We start from the raw sequence: 22,874 nt of genomic DNA, 5'->3' as shown, positions 1-22,874 counted from the left end.
CTCTTACCTGCACGGAATAATTCTTGCTGAGTATATTAGTAAGGAACAAATTTTTAAGTTTACTTTTATAATCTTAGCAAAGGGAAGTCCTTCCAAGCAGAACATGAAGGCTAGAAACCACCCATAAAGAAAGATTTGACTGCATAAAAATAAAACAAAAGATGCCATAAACAAAGTTAAAATATAAGCAACTAACATGAAAAAATCTACAACATGTTATATATAAGAGGGCTCCTACAAATCAATAAAAAATAACCCAGTAGAAAAATGAGTAAAAGCTACCAGTAGACAAATTATAAAGAAATGCAAATAACCAACAAACATAACAAAAGATGCTCAACTTCACAAATAATAAACAGATAAATTAGAACTTGATTATATTTCCCTACGCGTTAAAAGACTGATAATGCCCAGATATGTCAAAGTTGTGGGGAAACATGCTCACATACTACACTGCTAATAAAAGTAAAAATTGGGAGGGGGGGGGGGAGAGGGGGAAGATGGCGGAAGAGTAAGACGCGGAGATCATCTTCCTCCCCACAGATACATCAGAAGTGCATCTACACGTGGAACAACTCCTACAGAACACCTACTGAACGCTGGCAGAAGACCTCAGCACTCCCAAAAGGCAAGAAACTCCCCACGTACCTGGGTAGGGCAAAAGAAAAAAGTATAAACAGAGATAAAAGAATAGGGACGGGACCTGCACCAGTGGGAGGGAGCTGTGAAGGAGGAAAGATTTCCACACACTAGAAGCCCTTTCCTTCGTGGGCGGAGACTGCGGGTGGCAGAGTGGGGGAGCTTGGGAGCCGCGGAGGGAAGCGCAGCCACAGGGGTGCGGAGGACAAAGCTGGGAGATTCCCGCACAGAGGATCGGTGCCGACCAGCACTCACCAGCCCGAGAGGCTTGTCTGCTCACCCGCCGGGGCAGGCGTGGGCTGGGAGCTGAGGACTTACAGCGTGAACACTGCCTGAAGGGGTTAGTGCACCACGGCTAGCCGGGAGGGAGTCCGGGGAAAAGTCTGGACCTGCCGAAGAGGCAAGAGACTTTTTCTTCCCTCTTTGTTTCCTGGTGCGCGAGGAGAGGGGATTAAGAGCACTGAACGCTGCTTAAAGGAGCTCCAGAGACGGGCGTGAGCCGCGGCTTACAGCACAGACCCCAGAGACGGGCATGAGACCCTAAGGCTGCTGCTGCCGCCACCAAGAAGCCTCTGTGCGAGCACAGGTCACTCTCTGCACCTCCCCTCCCGGGAGCCTGTGCAGCCCGCCACTGCCAGGGTCCCGGGATCCAGGCACAACTTCCCCGGGAGAACGCACGGCGCGCCTCAGGCTGGTGCAACGTCACGCCGGCCGCTGCCGCACTCTCGACACACACTCCGTACCCCTCCCTCGCACCGGCCCGAGTGAGCCAGAGTCCCCGAATCAGCGGCTCCTTTAAGCCCGTCCTGTCTGAACGAAGAACAGACGTCCTCCAGCGACCTACACGCAGAGGCAGGGTAATTCCAAAGGGGAGCCCCGGGAGCTGTGCGAACAAAGAAGAGAAAGGGAAATCTCTCCCAGCAGCATCAGGAGCATCGGATTAAATCTCCACAATCAACTTGATGTACCCTGCATCTGTGTAATACCTGAATAGACAACAAATCATCCCAAATTAAGGAGGTGGACTTTGAGAGCAAGATTTATTATTTTTTCCCCTTTTCCTCTTTTTGTGAGTGTGTATGTGTATGCTTCTGTGTGAGATTTTGTCTGTATAGCTTTGCTTTCACCATTTGTCCTAGGGTTCTATCCGTCTGTTTTATTTTTACTTTTAAAAAAATTTTTTTCTTAATTATTTTTTTATTTTAATAATTTTATTTTACCTTACTTTATTTTCTTTTATCCCCTTCCTTCCTTCCTTTCTTCCTTTCTCTTTCTTTCTTTCTTTCTTCTTTTTCTCCCTTCTATTCTGAGCCATGTGGATGAAAGACTCTTGGTGCGGCAGCCAGGAGTGAGTGCTGTGCCTCTGAGGTGGGAGAGCCAACTTCAGGACACTGGTCCACAAGAGACCTCCCAGCTCCACGTAATATCAAACGGCGAAAATCTCCCAGAGATCTCCATCTCAACACCAACACCCAGCTTCACTCAACGACCAGCAAGCTACAGTGCTGGACACCCTATGCCAAACAACTAGCAAGACAGGAACACTACCCCACCCATTAGCAGAGAGGCTGCCTAAAATCATAATAAGTCCACAGACACCCCAAAACACGCCACCAGACGTGGACCTGCCCACCAGAAAGACAAGATCCAGCCTCATCCACCAGAACACAGGCACTAGTCCCCTCCACCAGGAAGCCTTCACAACCCACTGAACCAACTTTAGCCACTGGGGAGAGACACCAAAAACAACAGGAACTACGAACCTGCAGCCTGCAAAAAGGAGACCCCAAACACAGTAAGATAAGCAAAATGAGAAGACAAAAAACACACAGCAGATGAAGGAGCAAGATAAAAACCCACCAGACCTAACAAATGAAGAGGAAATAGGCAGTCTACCTGAAAAAGAATTCAGAATAATGATAGTAAAGGTATCCAAAATCTTGGAAATAGAATAGACAATATGCAAGAAACATTTAACAAGGACCTAGAAGAACTAAAGATGAAAGAAGCAACGATGAATAACACAATAAATGACATTAAAAATACTCTAAAAGGGATCAATAGCAGAATAACTGAGGCAGAAGAACGGATAAGTGACCTGGAAGATAAAATAGTAGAAATAACTACTGCAGAGCAGAATAAAGAAAAAGGAATGAAAAGAACTGAGGACAGTCTCAGAGACCTCTGGGACAACATTAAATGCACCAACATTCGAATTATAGGGGTTCCAGAAGAAGAAGAGAAAAAGAAAGGGACTGAGAAAATATTTGAAGAGATTATAGTTGAAACCTTCCCTAATATGGGAAAGGAAATAGTTAATCAAATCCAGGAAGCACAGAGCGTCCCATACAGGATAAATCCAAGGAGAAACACGCCAAGACACATATTAATCAAACTGTCAAAAATTACATACAAAGAAAACATATTAAAAGCAGCAAGGGAAAAACAACAAATAACACACAAGGGAATCCCCATAAGGTTAACAGCTGATCTTTCAGCAGAAACTCTGCAAGCCAGAAGGGACTGGCAGGACATATTTAAAGTGATGAAGGAGAAAAACCTGCAACCAAGATTACTCTACCCAGCAAGGATCTCATTCAGATTTGATGGAGAAATTAAAACCTTTACAGACAAGCAAAAGCTGAGAGAGTTCAGCACCACCAAACCAGCTTTACAATAAATGCTAAAGGATCTTCTCTAGGAAAGAAACACAAGAGAAGAAAAAGACCTATAATAACAAACCCAAAACAATTAAGAAAATGGGAATAGCAACATACATATCGATAATTACCTTAAATGTAAATGGACTAAACGCTCCCACCAAAGACACAGACTGGCTGAATGGATACTAAAACAAGACCCATATATATGCTGTCCACAAGAGACCCACTTCAGACCTAGGGACACATACAGACTGAAAGTGAGGAGATGGAAAAAGATATTCCATGCAAATGGAAACCAAAAGAAAGCTGGAGTAGCAACTCTCATATCAGACAAAATAGACTTTAAAATAAAGACTATTAGAAGAGACAAAGAAGGACACTACATAATGATCAAGGGATCGATCCAAGAAGAAGATATAACAATTGTAAATATTTATGCACCCAACATAGGAGCACCTCAATACATAAGGCAAATACTAACAGCCATAAAAGGGGAAATCGACAGTAACACGTTCATAGTAGGGGACTTTAACACCCCACTTTCACCAATGGACAGATCATCCAAAATGAAAATAAATAAGGAAACACAAGCTTTAAATGATACATTAAACAAGATGGACTTAATTGATATTTATAGGACATTCCATCCAAAAACAACAGAACACACATTTTTCTCAAGTGCTCATGGAACATTCTCCAGGACAGGTCATATCTTGGGTCACAAATCAAGCCTTGGTAAATTTAAGAAAATTGAAATTGTATCAAGTATCTTTTCCGACCACAACGCTATGAGACTAGATATCAATTACAGGAAAAGATCTGTAAAAAATACAAACACATGGAGGCTAAACAGTACACTACTTAATAACGAAGTGATCACTGAAGAAATCAAAGAGGAAATCAAAAGAATACCTAGAAACAAATGACAATGGAGACATGACGACCCAAAACCTATGGGATGCAGCAAAAGCAGTTCTAAGAGGGAAGTTTATAGCAATACAATCCTACCTTAAGAAACAGGAAACATCTCGAATAAACAACCTAACCTTGCACCTAAAGCAATTAGAGAAAGAAGAACAAAAAAACCCCAAAGTGAGCAGAAGGAAAGAAATCATAAAGATCAGATCAGAAATAAATGAAAAAGAAATGAAGGAAACGATAGCAAAGATCATTAAAACTAAAAGCTGGTTTTTTGAGAAGATAAACAAAATTGATAAACCATTAGCCAGACTCATCAAGAAAAAAAGGGAGAAGACTCAAATCAATAGAATTAGAAATGAAAAAGGAGAAGTGACACTGCAGAAATACAAAAGATCATGAGAGATTACTACAAGAAACTCTATGCCAATAAAATGGACAACCTGGAAGAAATGGACAAATTCTTAGAAATGCACAACCTGCCAAGACTGAATCAGGAAGAAACAGAAAATATGAACAGACCAATCACAAGCACTGAAACTGAAACTGTGATTAAAAATCTTCCAACAAACAAAAGCCCAGGACCAGATGGCTTCACAGGCGAATTCTATCAAACATTTAGAGAAGAGCTAACACCTACCTTCTCAAACTCTTCCAAAATATAGCAGTGGGAGGAACACTCCCAAACTCATTCTACGAGGCCACCATCACCTTGATACCAAAACCAGACAAGGATGTCACAAAGAAAGAAAACTACAGGCCAATATCACTGATGAACATAGATGTAAAAATCCTCAACAAAATACTAGCAAACAGAATCCAACAGCACATTAAAAGAATCATACACCATGATCAAGTGGGGTTTATTCCAGGAATGCAAGGATTCTTCAATATACGGAAATCAATCAATGTAATACACCGTATTAACAAATTGAAGAAGAAAAACCGTATGGTCATCTCAATAGATGCAGAGAAACCTTTCGACAAAATTCAACACCCATTTATGATAAAAATCCTCCAGAAAGTAGGCACAGAGGGAACTTTCCTCAACATAATAAAGGCCATATATAACAAACCCACAGCCAACGTCGTCCTCAATGGTGAAAAACTGAAAGCATTTCCACTAAGATCAGGAACAAGACAAGGTTGCCCACTCTCACCACTCTTATTCAACATAGTTTGGAAGTTTTAGCCACAGCAATCAGAGAAGAAAAGGAAATAAAAGGAATCCAAATTGGAAAAGAAGAAGTAAAGCTGTCACTGTTTGCAGATGACGTGATACTATACATAGAGAATCCTAAAGATGCTACCAGAATACTACTAGAGCTAATCAATGAATTTGGTAAAGTAGCAGGACACAAAATTAATGCACAAAAATCTCTGCCATTCCTATACACTAATGATGAAAAATCTGAAAGTGAAATCAAGAAAACACTCCCATTTACCACTGCAACAGAAAGAATAAAATATCTAGGAATAAACCTACCTAAGGAGACAAAAGACCTGTATGCAGAAAATTATAAGACACTGATGAAAGAAATTAAAGATGATACAAATAGGTGGAGAAATATACCATGTTCTTGGATTGGAAGAATCAACATTGTGCAAATGACTCTACTACCCAAAGCAATCTACAGATTCAATGCAATCCCTATCAAACTACCACTGGCATTTTTCACAGAACTAGAACAAAAAATTTCACAATTTGTATGGAAACACAAAAGACCCCAAATAGCCAAAGCAATCTTGAGAACAAAAAACGGAGCTGGAGGAATCAGGCTCCCTGACTTCAGACTATACTACAAAGCTACAGTAATCAAGACAGTATGGTACTGGCACAAAAACAGAAAGATAGATCAATGGAACAGGATAGAAAGCCCAGAGATAAACCCACGCACATATGGTCACCTTATCTTTGATAAAGGAGTCAGGAATGTACAGTGGAGAAAGGACAGCCTCTTCAATAAGTGGTGCTGGGAAAACTGGACAGGTACATGTAAAAGTATGAGATTAGATCACTCCCTAACACCATACACAAAAATAAGCTTAAAATGGATTAAAGACCTAAATGTAAGGCCAGAAACTATCAAACTCTTAGAGGAAAACATAGGCAGAACCCTCTATGACATAAATCACAGCAAGATCCTTTTTGACCCACCTCCTAGAGAAATGGAAATAAAAACAAAAATAAACAAATGGGACCTAATGAAACTGCAAAGCTTTTGCACAGCAAAGGAAACCATAAACAAGACCAAAAGACAACCCTCAGAATGGGAGAAAATATTTGCAAATGAAGCAACTGACAAAGGATTAATCTCCAAAATTTACAAGCAGCTCATGCAGCTGAATAACAAAAAAACAAACAACCCAATCCAAAAATGGGCAGAAGACCTAAATAGACATTCCTCCAAAGAAGGTATACAGACTGCCAACAAACACATGAAAGAATGCTCAACATCATTAATCATTAGAGAAATGCAAATCAAAACTTCAATGAGATATCATCTCACACCAGTCAGAATGGCCATCATCAAAAAATCTAGAAACAATAAATGCTGGGGAGGGTGTGGAGAAAAGGGAACACTCTTGCACTGCTGGTGGGAATGTGAATTGGTACAACCACAATGGAGAACAATATGGAGGTTCCTTAAAAAACTACAAATAGAACTACCAAATGACCCAGCAATCCCACTACTGGGCATATACCCTGAGAAAACCATAATTCAAAAAGAGTCATGTACAAAAATGTACATTGCAGCTCTATTTACAAGAGCCCAGAGATGGAAACAACCTAAGTGTCCATCATCGGATGAATGGATAAAGAAGATGTGGCACATATATACAATGGAATATTACTCAGCCATAAAAAGAAACGAAATTGAGCAATTTGTAATGAGGTGGATGGACCTAGAGTCTGTCATACAGAGTGAAGTAATTCAGAAAGAGAAAGACAAATACCATATGCTAACACATATATATGGAATTTAAGAAAAAAAATGTCATGAAGAACCTAGGGGTAAGACAGGAATAAAAACACAGACCTACTAGAGAATGGACTTGAGGATATGGGGAGGGGGAAGGGTAAGCTGTGAAAAAGTGAGAGAGTGGCATGGACATATATACACTACCAAACGTGAAACAGATAGCTAGTGGGAAGCAGCCGCATAGCACAAGGAGATCAGCTCAGTGCTTTGTGACCACCTAGAGGGGTGGTATAGGGAGGGTGGGAGGGAGGGAGATGCAAGAGGGAAGAGATATGGGAACATATGTATATGTATAACTGATTCACTTTGTTATAAAGCAGAAACTAACACACCATTGTAAAGCAATTATACTCCAATAAAGATGTTAAAAAAATAAAGTAAAAATTGGTATAACCTTTCCAAGACAATCTAACAATATCTATCAAAATTTTAAATGTGCATACCCTTTGTCCCAGTAATTTCATTTTTAAAGGAAATGGTGAAAGAAATAGTTTTATTTCGGGAACCAAAAGTAGGAGTAGTAAGCAAAGTAGTAAGTAGTAACCAAAAGTAGAGTAGTAATTCACTCTTCTTACTTTCTTTTTTAATAGTTACTAATTGAACATGTCAGTTCAAATAAGACAAAAGATTTAGGCAAAAATTACATAAAAGTTAAATTTTAGCACACACAGCTAATAGTAACAAGTTAAGTTTTTCACACTTTTACTTACAGCTACTGGACATAGATTTATATCTTCTGATGTTTCTGTGAGGTATAAAGGCAAATAGAATGATTTATCTCCATTTTATAGGTAAGTAAGTGGAATTAAGTCAGACAAAAAAAAGCTTTTGGTCAGTTTTGCCACTTACTTCCAGACACTTGGGATGAATTACTTAACTTCTCTGGCCCTTAGTTTCCTCGTAATGCCACTTACTCCACAGGATTCCTGTGGGGATTAGAAGAGATGGCACAACAGAATGGAACCTGGTCCTCTGACTACAAATCCCTTTCATAGTTCTCTGCTTGACCATGACTGCTCCCTCATAGTTTTACCATAATTCTAAGGATCTATGCAAAAGTAGCCATACTCCACAACTAGCAATATGGCCTTTCCATTCTCATTATTCCTGATACATTTGGTCCTTGTGTGATTACAGGCAGGCATTTAGGACACAAACAGGAAAATGCCCTCATGAGGCTACCTGGGAGATAAATTAGTATATAAAGAATTAAATACAAAACAGTGCTAAGACAGAGCTAAATCACAAAACTGTAAGAGCACCAGGAGCCCCTAACACAGAGAGCCTCAGGGACAGTTGACCAAAAGAAGCATCGCCTGAAATGGGTCCCAAAATGATTAGTAGGAGATACTTTTGATAGTCATAGTAATCTGAGTTTGAAAACATTGCTGTAAGTTCCATACAGCAGGCCTGTCTAGCTTACTCACCTCTGTATCTCAAGTACAGGGCCAACAGCTCAGATAAGCAGATGCTTAATTAATAATGGCTGAACACATGAGTGGTTATTTCTAAGGTCACTGACCTTCACACCTGGGCTCAGAAAGAGACGTTCTTAATTATGTAAAATGAAATTCATGGTAAATTTGTTTTTAAAGATTGTGTATTAAAATAATCTTTATTTGAGACTAATTTTTTGCCATCACTTTACCTATTGCACTTTGTTTTAAGAAACTTTAAGTGGGTATTAACACTTATTGTGTATTATTACTTCTATCATATAGTACTCTCTTGTCATATTACAATATTGTGGCTACAAAAAGCAAAAACACTTTCACTTTTAGTATAATACTTCCTCTTCTTCAGGGCCTTTTCCTGAAGCCTATTAATGGCTCTCCATGAACCCTAAGTTAAAAACTTCTGATTCACATATTCACACTGCACAAGCTAACTCACATCCATCTCAATGTCAGTACCACTTAAAAACACACTGCTACCTGCTAAATCTTGTCTCGACTCAAGACCTCTGAGCTCCATATCCATGTAGCCAATAGTCTGTCATCTCCACCTCTACCAAATGCCCCAAAGGTGCCTCCAGCTCATAATGTCCAAAACTAAGCCCATATTTTGGAGGCTTGCTTCTCTCTCTTTATTTCCCTCCTCAATGCATAGCACCACCATTAACCAAAAACAGAAAAATGAGCACTGTTTTTCCTCCTCATTCTGACCCTCCACCTAATCAACCAACCCAACCTAATCTCCCAAATACTGCTGTCTTCTTTCCTCTATTTCTGTTGCCAGTGCCCTGATTTAGGGCTTCATTTATTTACTTTTTTAACAAGCCCTTAAATAGGACTTACTCTGTGCCAGACAATGATTTAAACACTTTAAAAAATTAATTTAATCCACAGAACAAATCTATGACATTCTTTAACTTTAATTCACAGATGAAAAAACTGTGAATGACAAGGCATTTTCTAGTAAAAGTTTTGAAATTTAAATGCTCTTAAGTGTAAGCAAAAAAAAAAAAAAAAAAGATTTATTGCACTCTCCTACCCTAAGGTGTAACTAACAATTCTACAACACTATTAAAGAGAAGCATCACCTATCAGGCAACCCAAATGCAATTTTAATATGCATAAGTCAAGACAAAGTACCAGACCTCGCTGGTACTCAAAAAAATCATGCATTTTTTAGAATTTTCTAACTTGGTTGATTATAAATCTATTAATAGAGATGAAAAAAATTTTTTTGCAGTAAATACTCCTAAACCTGCACAAAGTAAGCCATCATAATGACCTTTTAACTTTAAAAAGTCAAAGTACAAAAGCTGATATATATCAACTTTGAAGTATAACCAAACAGCTCTTATAACTTTTTTCCACTGCTAATGGGCTCAACCAACCAACAAGTTGTTTGTGCCTACCAAAAATGCAAAGAGAAAGCAAATCATGCCACCGTGTTCACTTACTTTGACAAGTACAGGATTTTATGCAAAATAAGTACTGCAGTGCTCTGTGGGGTAGCTACCAAAATATTACATTTTGGCTTTACTTCTCTATTTTGAAAGTAAAGAAATATAAATATTTCTGATTAATATTTTTAAGTCCTCCACCAAATCCACAAGCAGAAATTGATTATCACCAACACACTTCACAAAACCTATCCAAATGTAAAAATCTTTTATCTTTAAAACCACTTAAATGCAAAATTATACATCTGACTAATATTGTGTATTGATAGCAGCACAGAAGAGAGAAATGAACTAATTTTAAAATAGTTAAAATTATATTATACTTTAAAAACAACAGGTAATTTGTTAGAATGTAGTCCCTTAAGGTCAGGAAGAAGACAGATCCTTCTTGCCACTCCTATTCAACACTGTGGCAAAAAAAAAAAAAAAAAAACTAATTAGGCAAAAAATAAATTATAAAAGGGGCACCTAGATTGGACAGGAAGAAGAAAAATTATCTTCATTTGCCGATGAAATGATCTTAAATGGAGAAAATCCTAAGGAATTCACTAAAAAACTATTAGAACTACAAAATGTGTTCTCCAAGGTTGCATGACACAAGATCAATATACTAAAACCAATTATATTTCTATACTTTTGCAATGAACAATCCAGAAGTGAAATTAAGAAAACAATTCCAGGACATCCCTCGTGGCGCAGTGGTTAAGAATCTGCCTGCCAATGCAGGGGACACGGGTTCGAGCCCTGGTCCGGGAAGATCCCACATGCCGCGGAGCAACTAAGCCCATGCACCACAACTACTGAGCCAGCGCTCTAGAGCCCACAAGCCACAGCTACTGAGCCCAGGTGCCACAACTACTGAAGCCCGCGTGCCTAGAGCCCATGCTCTGCAACAAGAGAAGCCACTGCAATGAGAAGCCCGCGCACCACAACGAAGAGTAGCCCCCCACTCGCCACAACTAGAGAAAGCCCGCGCGCAGCAACAAAAACCCAACACATTATAAAAGGGTGACAACACTGCACCGGGAGAGCATTTGCATAGTAAACTACAATGTGAAAGGTCTCCCCGAGAATGCTGCAATGAAGCAGCTTAGATGTAGTCAGACTCTCTTTGACAGCTCTTCAAAAAGGCTTTCCCTTAAGTCTCATGCATGTTTAATTCAAACTTATGCATATTTTCAATAAATAACTATGCCAGCCAATGAATTATATATGTTGATTTCTTAAAAACGGCATCTTTCAAGTTTTATTCACATTTTGAGCAAATAATTAAATCCTCGTAGCAATTCAAATCATTTACATGGCTACTTTTTATTCTGTTTATTTTAATTTCATTTCGATTCCTTTAATAGACATTATATTCACATGGTTCAAAAATTCAAATGGGTAAAAAGTCTCCCTCCCACCGTGCCTCTCAGACACACATTTCCCATCTTTGGAGGCAACAAATGTTATCAGTTAGTTCCTTGTGTATCCTTCACATCTTCAAGCAAAATAGGCATATTCTTTTCTCTCCTTTCCTACATAAAGTGGTAGCATACTTTACATATTGTCCTGCACCTTCTTTTTTCACTTATCTTGGCAACTGTTTCACATCAGGGCATAAAGTTTTCTCCTTTTTAATGGTTGCGTAGTATTCCATTTTGTGGATATACAGTATTTTATCCCTTTGATAACTTTAATTGGAAAAGATTTGAGAAAAAGATGCAGCTCCCAGGGCAAGAGTTGCTAACCCTGCACCTGTAGAAGGGCTTCAGAAGATATGCGAATCCCCTAAAATGGTGTGTATGTATCCATATGTATTTCTGTGGGCAGAAAACTTGCATACCATTCACCACAACATCAAAGAAAGCTGTGACCCAAGCAAAAGTTAAGAACTACTGTACAATATAACTTGTGCATAGGTGTTCAATAAACATAGGTTGAACAGAATTCTGGTCTAGGATTCTGCTAATTTCTGTACTACAAGACAGAAGGACTAAATTAAACACTAATATAATCCAAAACTCTTATGTACTTTATAGAACCTTTTCCCTTCTTTTCTGAGAAGGGCTTTATTTTTCCTATGCACTATGAACAGGAGTACTAAGAGGGGAAAGAACCAATCATTTAAAGTAACTGAATAATCAAAAGTTGAATAAATAAGCTGTTGTTCACCATAACTGACAACATCAGAGGCATCTTTGATGTCCTTTAAAACTCTTTGTAATGTTTCATAGAGTCCTTCCTGAGAAAATTAGATCATTAGTAACGTAGTTGTATATTTCCTACCACATGCCAGGAAACAGAATAGAAGCTTTACATTTATTATCTTGTTTCATCCTCAAGACAATCACTTAAGGCAGCTATATTTCCCCCCTTTTACAGGTAAGGAAACAGAGGATTTAAGAGGTTAAAGTTAAGATATTTACTTAATCAGAACCACTTAACCATTAAATGGGAGAGCAAGACCAAAACATTGCCTCACTCTCACCTTCAAGACTCCAAATCTCATGAAGTTTACACAATTACCATAGTGCCTGAAGTCCAAAATGCAATTTTGATCATTATAGGGAGGTGGTATAATGCACTGAGGGGTTTTTTTTAAAGATTACTTTTAACATCAGGTGATAAGCGATGACAGCTGTCAAATGTATTACAGCTGTTTCTACCAGGTTTTTTGTTTTGTTTTTTTCCTGGTAAACCGTGTTATCCCTTTGATTTCTATGAACTCATCTAAACAAAATAAAACATCCTTCCCATGCCATCGATTTCAAAACGGCTCTGTGATGAGCATTTCGCTGAGCTGTTAATCATGAAAGTTGAAGGCCTAAGACAACTTTTTCATTAGAAAGGAAAGTCTGTTACATTCTTCTCCTTCGAGACCCAAAGCCTGAAATCAACGCTTTAGGCAGGACTCAAACCGAGGTTCGAGGCAACACTGAACAGGAAAAGCAACTGTACCGCTGAGCCCCCAAAATCACCTTCATTACTCCCTTCCTTTCTCCCTTCCCCCAAGAGTGGAAAAAAGTTAAAACTGCTGCGCAGCACCAAGAGCCCTGAGCGCTGGCTGCGGCTGAGAGCTGAAGCCCGCGGTGCAAGGAAAGCTGTGAGACCAGTGCCTAGTTTGTGGCCCCTTTCTTGCCTTCGCTCTCCTCCGAAGCCACGCATCGCGATCCTCCCCGACCCTCCATGCCAGGAATGCCAGGTCCACGCCCAGCCTGCAAACTCTCCCCAGCCCCCTGGCCGCATAGCCTCCCCCGGGGGCTCACCATTGCAGCCCACGGATGAAGAAGGCGCGGGCGGGCAGGCCGGCCGGCTGGGGAATCCGTTACCGCGGCTCGGGATCCATTCGCGCCAACAACTTCTCCCGCGAAGTGGAAGGAGGTCGAGGCAGCGGCGCCCTGTGATGACGTCACGAGGTACGCAGTTTCCTGTGGGCCCAGGCCGGGAGGCGGGAGGCGGGAGATGCCACGTGGGCCCAGGTGCAGCCCCCGAGACCCGCGGGCTGCGGCAATCGCGAGGAGAGGCGGGGCCCAGGACCGCGCCGAGATTTGCGATTTCCGCTTCTCTAAGGGCCTGTCAAGTGGGGAGGTTCTGAGATTGATTTCCCCCGAGGGCGGGCACGTTTAGAGAATGCAATGCCCTCCTTTAAATGTAGCTTTAAAATGTTTCTATTACCAGCCGCAGTAAGACACCTTTTAGGTGTACGTTTCACATATTACATTTTAATATCTATTCTGAAACAAAAATTTCACCAAACAGTACTTACCCGGATTTTTTTTTTTTAATGTTTGACCAATCGAATTGGTCTTTTCGCCTACTTTTAAGTGGAGACCCACAGTTTGAAAACACATTTAGGACAATTTTATGTTGTATAATTCCGGGGCAAAAAGGACTTTGATAAAATAGTCATTACTACCCACACCATTTTATAAGTGAAAAGTATATGGCCCAAACAAGCTAAGGGTCCTAGCTGGGAATCTAGGCCTCCAAATTCCCAAACCTGCGTGGCTGAGTCCCTCAAAGGGGTGTGTGTGAAACCAAGGCATAAACAAGGCACACCTTCTCCGTAGAAGAACAATGATCCCGAAAGCTTTGGAGTAAACAAGTTTTATATTAATAGATAAGCAACTGAACTGTGGAATAGCATGTGACATATGCATACAATTTTAAGAGAAGACATGAGGCCTTAAGGAGTTTAATGGGAAGAGCAATATCTCCAGCTTTGGCCCTAGACTTTCAAATCCTTATCCACCCACCCCCTGTTCCATCTTGCATTTTATCACACCCATATCTCTACAGTGAAAGATAGCAAAGTCTTCAGGAATAAAACAGAGGCTAAGCATGGAGAGCTCCTATTTATTAACTGCCCACTGTAGTATGTGCCAGGCATGCAGCTATGGACTATCCCAGTTTAACTCATCTAATACCCACAATGACACTGGCTACTATTATTATCCCCAATTTACAAAGGAGTAAAGTATAGCTCATGAACAGGGCCTCATTGCATGGGACTCTCTGAAGCCAATATGCTAGGGTTCCTAGCCCCACCACATGCTAATTGTGTAACCATGGGCAAGTTACTATGCCTCAAGTTTCCTCAACTGTAAAACAAGGATAATAGTACTATGTTCTTCATAAGGTTATGAAACTGCTCCTGGCACATAAGCAGATAATAATCTTTTTTAAGTCAGCTATTATCATTATTATTACACAAGGCTAGGTATTATCAAGGGAGATGTTTCCAAAAATGAACTTATCTACACCATAATTTTACTCAGGAAAATACTTGATTGGGGAGGAGGGGAGTCATTAGATCCTTTGAGAAATCAATAAGCTATGAAGCTACTCCCCAGAAAACTGTACATAGCAGACACATCACATAACTTTTTGCCTATAACTTCAGAGAACCTAAACCAATTTACAATGTTCATTGTGTTATAAATAAGCAAATAAGATGTATATTAAATGTTTTACATATCTTTTTCATTATACTACTTTTAACTTTTGCATTCCTTTTTTAGTATTTTGAAGCCTTCCTTGAATTCAGGTGAGAATTAAGTCAGAAGACTATAACTTCCAGAAAGATACTGAACTGAATTTGTTGGATTGTTTTCTTTTTTTCTCAATAAATTTATTTATTTGTGTGTTTGTTTATTTATTTATTTTTGGCTGCGTTGGGTCTTTGTTGCTGCACAGGGTTTTCTCTAGTTGCGGTGAGCGGGGACTACTCTTCACTGCAGTGAGCGGGCTTCTCATTGCGGTGGCTTCTCTTGTTGCAGAGCACGGGTTCTAGGCCCACAGGCTTCAGTAGTTGTGGCGCGTGGGCTCTAAAGCACAGTAATTGTGGCGCACGGGCTTAGTTGCCCCGTGGCATTGGATTGTTTTCTTGAGGAACATTTTTTTTTTTTTTTTTTTGCGGTACGCGGGCCTCTCACTGTTGTGGTCTCTCCCGTTGCGCAGCACAGGCTCCGGATGCGCAGGCTCAGCGGCCATGGCTCATGGGCACAGCCGCTCTGCGGCATGTAGGATCTTCCCAGACCAGGGCACGAACCCGTGTCCCCTGCATCGGCAGGCGGACTCTCAACCACTGCGCCGCCAGGGGAGCTCTCTTTAGGAACATTTACTTGGAAATATTCTATCTCAAAAATGTACCAGGACTTCCCTGGTGGTGCAGTGGTTAGGAATCCGCCTGCCAATGCAGGGCACATGGGTTCGAGCCCTGGTCAGGGAGGATCCCACATGCCGCGGAGAGGCTAGGCCTGTGCACCACAACTACTGAGCTCGCGAGCCACAGCTACTGAGCCCACGAGCCACAACTATGGAGCCCGCGTGCCACAACTGCTGGGGTCCGGGCGCCTGGAACCCGCACTCCACGAGAGGCGGGGCTGCCGCAGTGAGAGGCCTGCGCACCACAGCGAGGAGTAGCCCCCACTCGCTGCAACTAGAGAAAGTCCATGCACAGCAACAAAGACCCAACACAGCCACAAATAAATAAATAAATAAAATAAAAAATTTTTTAAATGTTCCAGATTTAAAATGGCTGTATATGCTTTGATACTTCTCCCCAAATGTGGGCTGACCTGTGACTGATTTGATCTAAGAATATGGTGGAAATGATACTATGACGGTTCCAAATGTAAGCTTTAAGAGGACCAGCAACTCTCATCTTGCTCTCTTGAAGCCCTGAGCCACCATGTAAAGCAGGAGAAGGGGCCAGTTGGGCCCAGGCTTACAGCCATCTCCACCAGGTACCAGGCTTGTAAGTGAAACCATCTTGGACCCACCATACCAGCTGCTAGTGGAATTCCACTAAGTGACCCCAGTCAGCACTACGTAGAGTAGAAAAATCATCTAGTCAAGGCTTGCCTAAATTCTCTGACCCACAGTAGTGTGAGCATAATAAAATTATTGTTCTTTTAAGGTACTAAGTTTGGGGTAGATTGTTGTAAAGTAATAGATAAACAGAAATGTTTTAAAGAACCCAAAGTGTAACAAAAAATAAGCAGGAACAGAATATTCATGCTTATTTTCTCCACTGTGGTGATTTTGATGCATCATTCAACAAATATTTATTGAACATCTGCTGTGTGTCGGCACTTTTTTATGTGCATGCTGGGAAACCATAGTAAACAAGACAGACAGTCCCAGCTTCCCTAAAGTTCATATTTTTGAGGAAAAGAGAAAAATAAGTAAGTAGACAAAAATAAATTCTGTACTTTCAGATAAGGTAAGTGCTATAAAGAAAGGCTTCATAAGACTTCAAGCCAAAAGATTGCTATGATCCCATCATTTTACACTTTGTATTTTATGGCCAAAAAAAGGAAAAAAAAGATTGCTGTGTTTTGTGGCAAAATATGATACTCATTTGTTTCCCATGGCAGAGAAATTTGAAGAGTGCTAAAAACATTACCAAACATGATTTTTTTTTTAATTTGTCTGTAGGAGAGCAGCAGAGTCTCCTGTTAGGTTTGTTTCTGCATAATAACTGCATCTGGATTTTAACCTTTACAGGGCACTAATCTATAACAGTGTCTAGTTTGAATTTATTCCAGGCAAAAGACCAGTCCCTTCCATCTCTGTGTGGCCTTTCTTCGACAATGAGAATAAAATGATAATAGGTCATAACTACTCCCATCTCTCAGGGGGTTTTTTTTGGCTGTGTCAAGCAGTATTAATTCCCCGACCAGCGATGGAACCCGTGCCCCCTGCAGTGGAAGTGCAGAGTCTTAACCACTGGACCACCAGGGAAGTTCCCCATCTCTCACTATTAACTGAAAGACTACAATAATGCGTCTCTAAGAAACTGAGGATACACAAAGAAAGAATACAACAAACTAGGGCTGTTGATTTTTAGATAGTTTTTTTTAGAGAAGCCCAGAAAGTCATTTATCGGTGATGTAAACATTAGCTAACAAAGATTCTTGCATGTTTTCTTGAAAGTATTTTCATAAAAACTGTCTGCTCATGTTTTCCTTAGTCATGCTTTTCTTAGTTCAGCTCTTCTTGGTATAAATGTTTCTGAAACCAGCTGATGAATAAATAAGACCAATAATTCATTTGTAGAGTAACACTGGTAACATAACACAGATATTGAATAAATACTGCAGTTTCCAGAATTAAGGGCATCTTTAAAAGCCTAAAATATTTTTAAAAATATTTTTTTCTTTTAATAATGGTTTGAGACCTATCACAGAGAAGACCCATCTTAAGGGATATATTATGTATTGGATCTGATCACCTGATGCTCACTGGCCTTCTCTTAATCCTTAAAAGAAAGGGCTTCAAACAAAGCCAATTTTGTGAAAGTTAGGGATCTCTTCCCCTCCTCCACTTAGGAATATATCACTGGTAGAAGAATTGTTGACATTCCCTGAAGAACTCTTTACCTGAAAAGTTAGAATATTGACAGTGACATCTCTACTAGTATGTTTCTAAATGTGTGAATAGTTGGATTAAGCGAATAATAATTGTTTCTCTTTCCATAACATGTACAGGGAGTTAAATCATTGCCCTCCCCAAAATGACTCAAAAGCTGTGTGTTAGAGAGTGCATGACTTGACTTTTGGTCATTCTTTATAATCTAACTAACTACTGCCATATATAAGTGAAAAACAATTGCAAAGGGCAGTATAAATTCTCAGCGTTAATGCCTGTGCCTTAGTTAACTTATCTGTGTGATGGGAATAACTCTTTACTTGGAGACACTTGGAAATGCTTTTCAAGAGCACAATAGTTACATTGTCTTTCACATAGACTTTTATAAATCAGCAGAAATCAATCGAATTTTCACTGTGCAACAACAAATGTGACTTTCTGCCCTCTAGATAAATATTAGCATGTCCTGCTTTGTCAGGGTTTATTGGAACATTTTCCTTATAGAAAACAATCTGTTAGGCAGCTTGTCCTTTTCTGTGTTTGTGATACCTGCAGAGATCCAGAAGAATGATGTTGACCTTGTAATCCATTTATGAACAGAATCATTAAGTCATAATCTGTCACCATTAAAGTGGACTTAAGAAATTAGGCACTATGTCATTTATCTTAATTCTTGGATGAATTAAGATTATATTAATCATATTAATATGATCAATCATTAATATGATTATTCTTAAGTAATCTAAATTTATATAAACTTGACTGATGATATTTTACAAATAATAAAGTTTGTTACATTAATAAATCAGTCTCTTCACTTAAGTTAGAAGAAACATTTACATTTAAAAAAGTAAATTTAACAAAAAGCATATAACTTTACTATTGACATGCACATTTGATTATATATGTAATGTATCTCAAATTGTGAATTAATTCCCTAAAATATTCATTGGCAATTTTAAAGGTGTTTATAGACAGAGTAACAGGAATGCCAACAGTATTTTGTAGCTATAGTAGATTTTACGATTAAGATAATCTTTCATTCTCCAAGTCCTACAAATCAAAGTAATTCTAGAATTTTTTGTTGTTTCATAGGAATAATGTGAAGCATAGCAAATAAAGGAAACTACAATAAGTTATTTGAGAACTGCTGCTATAGTAAGAATGACCACATACTTGGATATTATAGACCTTTAAGACTCTTGAGAATCTGAGCTTCTATAATAAGACACACCTAGAATTATTATTCATATTTCAACAAAGTTTGCAATAAAAACATTTTTGAACTTCCATGGAAATCTCACGGGTCATCTTTCTCAACATGCAGTTTAAACAGAATTGAATGTAATCACTGTTTATACAGAGTAGTGTATATTAGAGGTTAAAAAAAAATCTTGTAAATGAACACAAGTCAGAATAGAAAAGACGCATGAAAAAGGAATTCCCATAAATTCTCATCTTCCGTAAAATATACAGCAAAATCTTATTCATATGAAGTATGATTCATTGCCACAAAAAGGATGTAAACAATACTTTTAATGTATGCATTTAAATTGCTACTTCCTACAGGAAGAGCTAACCTTGCTTTAAGACAAAGTCAAGTGCTTTGGACTCTATTTTAAAATATTACCTGGTTTGATGGCTTTCTATAAATATCATTAGCTCTGGGATGGTGGGAAGCGTTATAACTGGTAAATACAGAGTATCACTAATACCTGGGATTCCCTAGACATTTTTCAGAAAATGTTTATTTTAGTCTAAGAATATGATTTGCAAAAACGTAACATTACTGTATGTTGAAACCATTACTATAGTTGAATTTCACCTCTTTTCCCTTCTTGCACCATGGGTGCATAATCTAAATCTGATCATGGGGAAACATTAAACAGACCAAAACTGAGAGACCTTCTACAAATTAACTGACCAGGATTCAGCAACAGTTATGAAGGGTCATGAAAGCAAGGTCATGAAAGATGGAGGAACTGTCACAGATTGGAAAGGACTAAAAATACACAATAGGGGACTTCCCTGGTAGCGCAGTGGTTGAGAATCCACCTGCCAATGCAGGGGACACGGGTTCGAGCCCTGGTCCCGGAAGATCCCACATGCCGCAGGGCAACTAAGCCCGTGCACCACAACTACTGAGCCTATGCTCTAGAGCCTGCAAGCCACAACTACTGAGCCCACGTGCCACAACTACTGAAGCTCACGTGCCTAGAGCCCATGCTCCGCAACAAGAGAAGCCACTGCAATGAGAAGCCCACGCACCGCAACGAAGAGTAGCCCCCCGCTCACTGCAACTAGAGAAAGCCCGTGCGCAGCAACGAAGACCCAACACAGCCAAAAGTAAATAAATAAAATAAATAAATAAAATACACAGTAACTAAATGCAATATGGCTTCCTGGACAGAGAGGACATTAGAAGGAATTAAGGTAAAATTTGAATAAGATCCGTACTTTAGTAAATAGTAGCATAGCATAGTATCCCAGTTTTGATCGTTGCAAGTGATTATAAGTTAATATGAAGCAAAACTGAGTGAAGGATGCGTACTTCTGTACTCTCTGTACTCTTTTTGCAACTTTCCTATAACTATTTTTAAGTAAAAAGAAAAAAAAAAGATGACCCCAAAGTAGATGGCTGTGCTGTTAAACAAACAGGATTGGAGGTAGGAAACAAGAATTTGTTTTTTGGACATGTTAAATCTGAGATGTCTTTTAGACTTGGAATGAAAGAAATAGTCATGAACAAAGAAATTAGAAAATTTGTATTTATGTCCAAGTAATGTATAACATGACTATGAAGCTTAATGAAATTTTTAAGAAGATCATTTATTGGGCTTCCCTGGTGGCGCAGTGGTTGAGAGTCCGCCTGCCGATGCAGGGGGCGCGGGTTCGTGCCCCGGTCCGGGAGGATCCCACGTGCCGCGGAGTGGCTGGGCCCGTGAGCCATGGCCGCTGAGCCTGCGCATCCGGAGCCTGTGCTCCGCAACGGGAGAGGCCACAACAGTGAGAGGCCCGCGTACCGCAAAAAAAAAAAAACAAAAAACAAAAACAAAAACAAACAAACAAACAAAAAAACATAACGAGAACCTAACAAATCTCACTACATCTACCAGTACCATGCAGGTCCAAGCCACCATCAGCTCTCACCTGGTTATCATCTCTTGACTGATTGCCCTGATTCAGCTTTTGTTCCCCTCACAGTACACTCTGAACCCAGCATCCAGACTGATTCTTTTCAAATGTGAGTTAGATTGTGTCACTCTCTGCTGAAAACTCTCTAATGCTCCTCTTCTCATTAAGGGTATAAGACAAATTCCTCCCTGTTCCCCTGCACCGTCTGGCCCTATTACCTCTCTATACTTACTGCCTACTACTCTCAGTCATTCCACCTCAGCCACACTGACCTCTTCATTATTTCTTGAAGGTGCCAGACATGCGTCTGCTTCAAGCACTTTCCACTCTCTACTCACTGTCTGCCGAGTGCTCTTCCCTCAACTGTCTGTATAGTTCACCTCCTCACCACGGCAAAGCCACTACTCACAATCAAAGACGACCAAACACCAGCACCACGAGTGAGAGTCAGCAAAAAACAACAAAAAACAGGCTTAGGTTCCCAATAACTAGCGATTCAGAATACAGAACAGCTACGTATGGAGTATTTACAGACATAATCACAGAGACGAACATTTCATCTATTGACCAACAGTATAGGAAGCAGAAATCACTCTGGATATTTCATTCAGAAAAGAGTATTGTTTTGGTTTTTTACAGGAATTTAGTACTTAATATGTTGGAGAGGCAGAGGTTTAAGAAATGAAGCCAGACACCATCGCTAGACTTTTGGCTTCATCAAAGGTCACACTTGGAAACTGCAACTACTCTTGCTGCTTTCATGACCCCTGCCACTGCCAAGGCCTCCCACCCTTAGGAATTTGGAGTCAGTCCGGGGAATGTGGAGCTGGCTGCTTCAACTACTAGTGGTACTAGAAGTGGCCCATCAGCTTCTACCATCACAGGAAGCATCACCTCTGTCTCCTTTCGAAAGTTTATATGAAAATGATCCCCAACCTAGAAGTCTAAAACCAGCCAAACAACCAAACAAATGTGGGGGGGGGGTGGAAGACATGTAATCCCCCCTCCCGCCCTCCAAAATGTATTCCCTCTGTATCTTTTTTTCAGGAAACTACTAGAAAATGTGCTTCATCAAAATAAGGGGGCAAACGAAAAGGAAGATATCAGGTAAAGAAAAAGGCAATCTAGCACAGAAAAAAGAAAAGGGAGGGGAATCCCCAGGTGTGCCCCAGATGTAGAGAGAGGGCAAGCGGTCCGGACTGCAGCAGTGTCACTTAGGAGACAAGCGTATCAAGAGCTGTCATCACTGTGCCCTCTGGACAAAGCTACTGGGACATTTACTCCATGACAAGGAGGGAATAAACCAGGAAAAATGAAAGAATGAGATTCATGTAATGGAATCCAAACTAGGAAAGGTAAAGGAATTCCTAAGTTGTCAGCAAAGGGAAGTCCCAAAATGACAAAGAGGCAAAATGGTGCAGGCCCAGAGCATCAGTAGATAGAGGGGAACAAAGGTCTGCAGGAGGAATAACTCCAAGAAAAAAGATTGAAGCTAGTAATAGAAGAGATTGACCTTGTACTAAGAGCTATTGGCAGGTGTGGGAAATTGGCAATAGGTACAGACAACTAAGCAAATGAAAAACAAGGCAATTATTAACCTATAAGAAAAACAAAAAGAAAGAGAGAGAACATAATCATAGTATACTACAGTACTCTGCAATGAATTATATTTATGTAAAAAATAATGTAAACTCTAGATATCAATTTAACAATAAGGTAATTTTTTTAACCAACAGAAAACGGTGATACCAGAAACTTAAATCT

General features: G+C 39.9%; 1 protein-coding gene across 3 annotated transcripts in view; it reads right to left on the bottom strand.

Annotated features, from left to right (window-relative positions):
• RFC1 (replication factor C subunit 1) overlaps positions 1 to 13,508 on the bottom strand; it is an 83,108-nt gene extending 69,600 nt beyond the window's left edge. For all 3 annotated transcript variants that reach the window (XM_029234604.1, XM_029234602.1, XM_029234603.1), the window contains exon 1: positions 13,367 to 13,508. In XM_029234604.1, the coding sequence (XP_029090437.1) occupies positions 13,367 to 13,369 (3 nt within the window). In that variant the 5' untranslated portion in view covers positions 13,370 to 13,508. The remainder of the gene's footprint in view (positions 1 to 13,366) is intronic.
• Between the last annotated feature and the right edge of the window lie 9,366 nt (positions 13,509 to 22,874).

Source organism: Monodon monoceros, unplaced genomic scaffold (assembly GCF_005190385.1).
Source record: "Monodon monoceros isolate NGI ecotype Baffin Bay Population unplaced genomic scaffold, NGI_Narwhal_1 Super_Scaffold_20, whole genome shotgun sequence".
Lineage (NCBI taxonomy): Eukaryota > Metazoa > Chordata > Mammalia > Artiodactyla > Monodontidae > Monodon > Monodon monoceros.
This window is presented reverse-complemented; position numbering and strand designations above follow the sequence as displayed.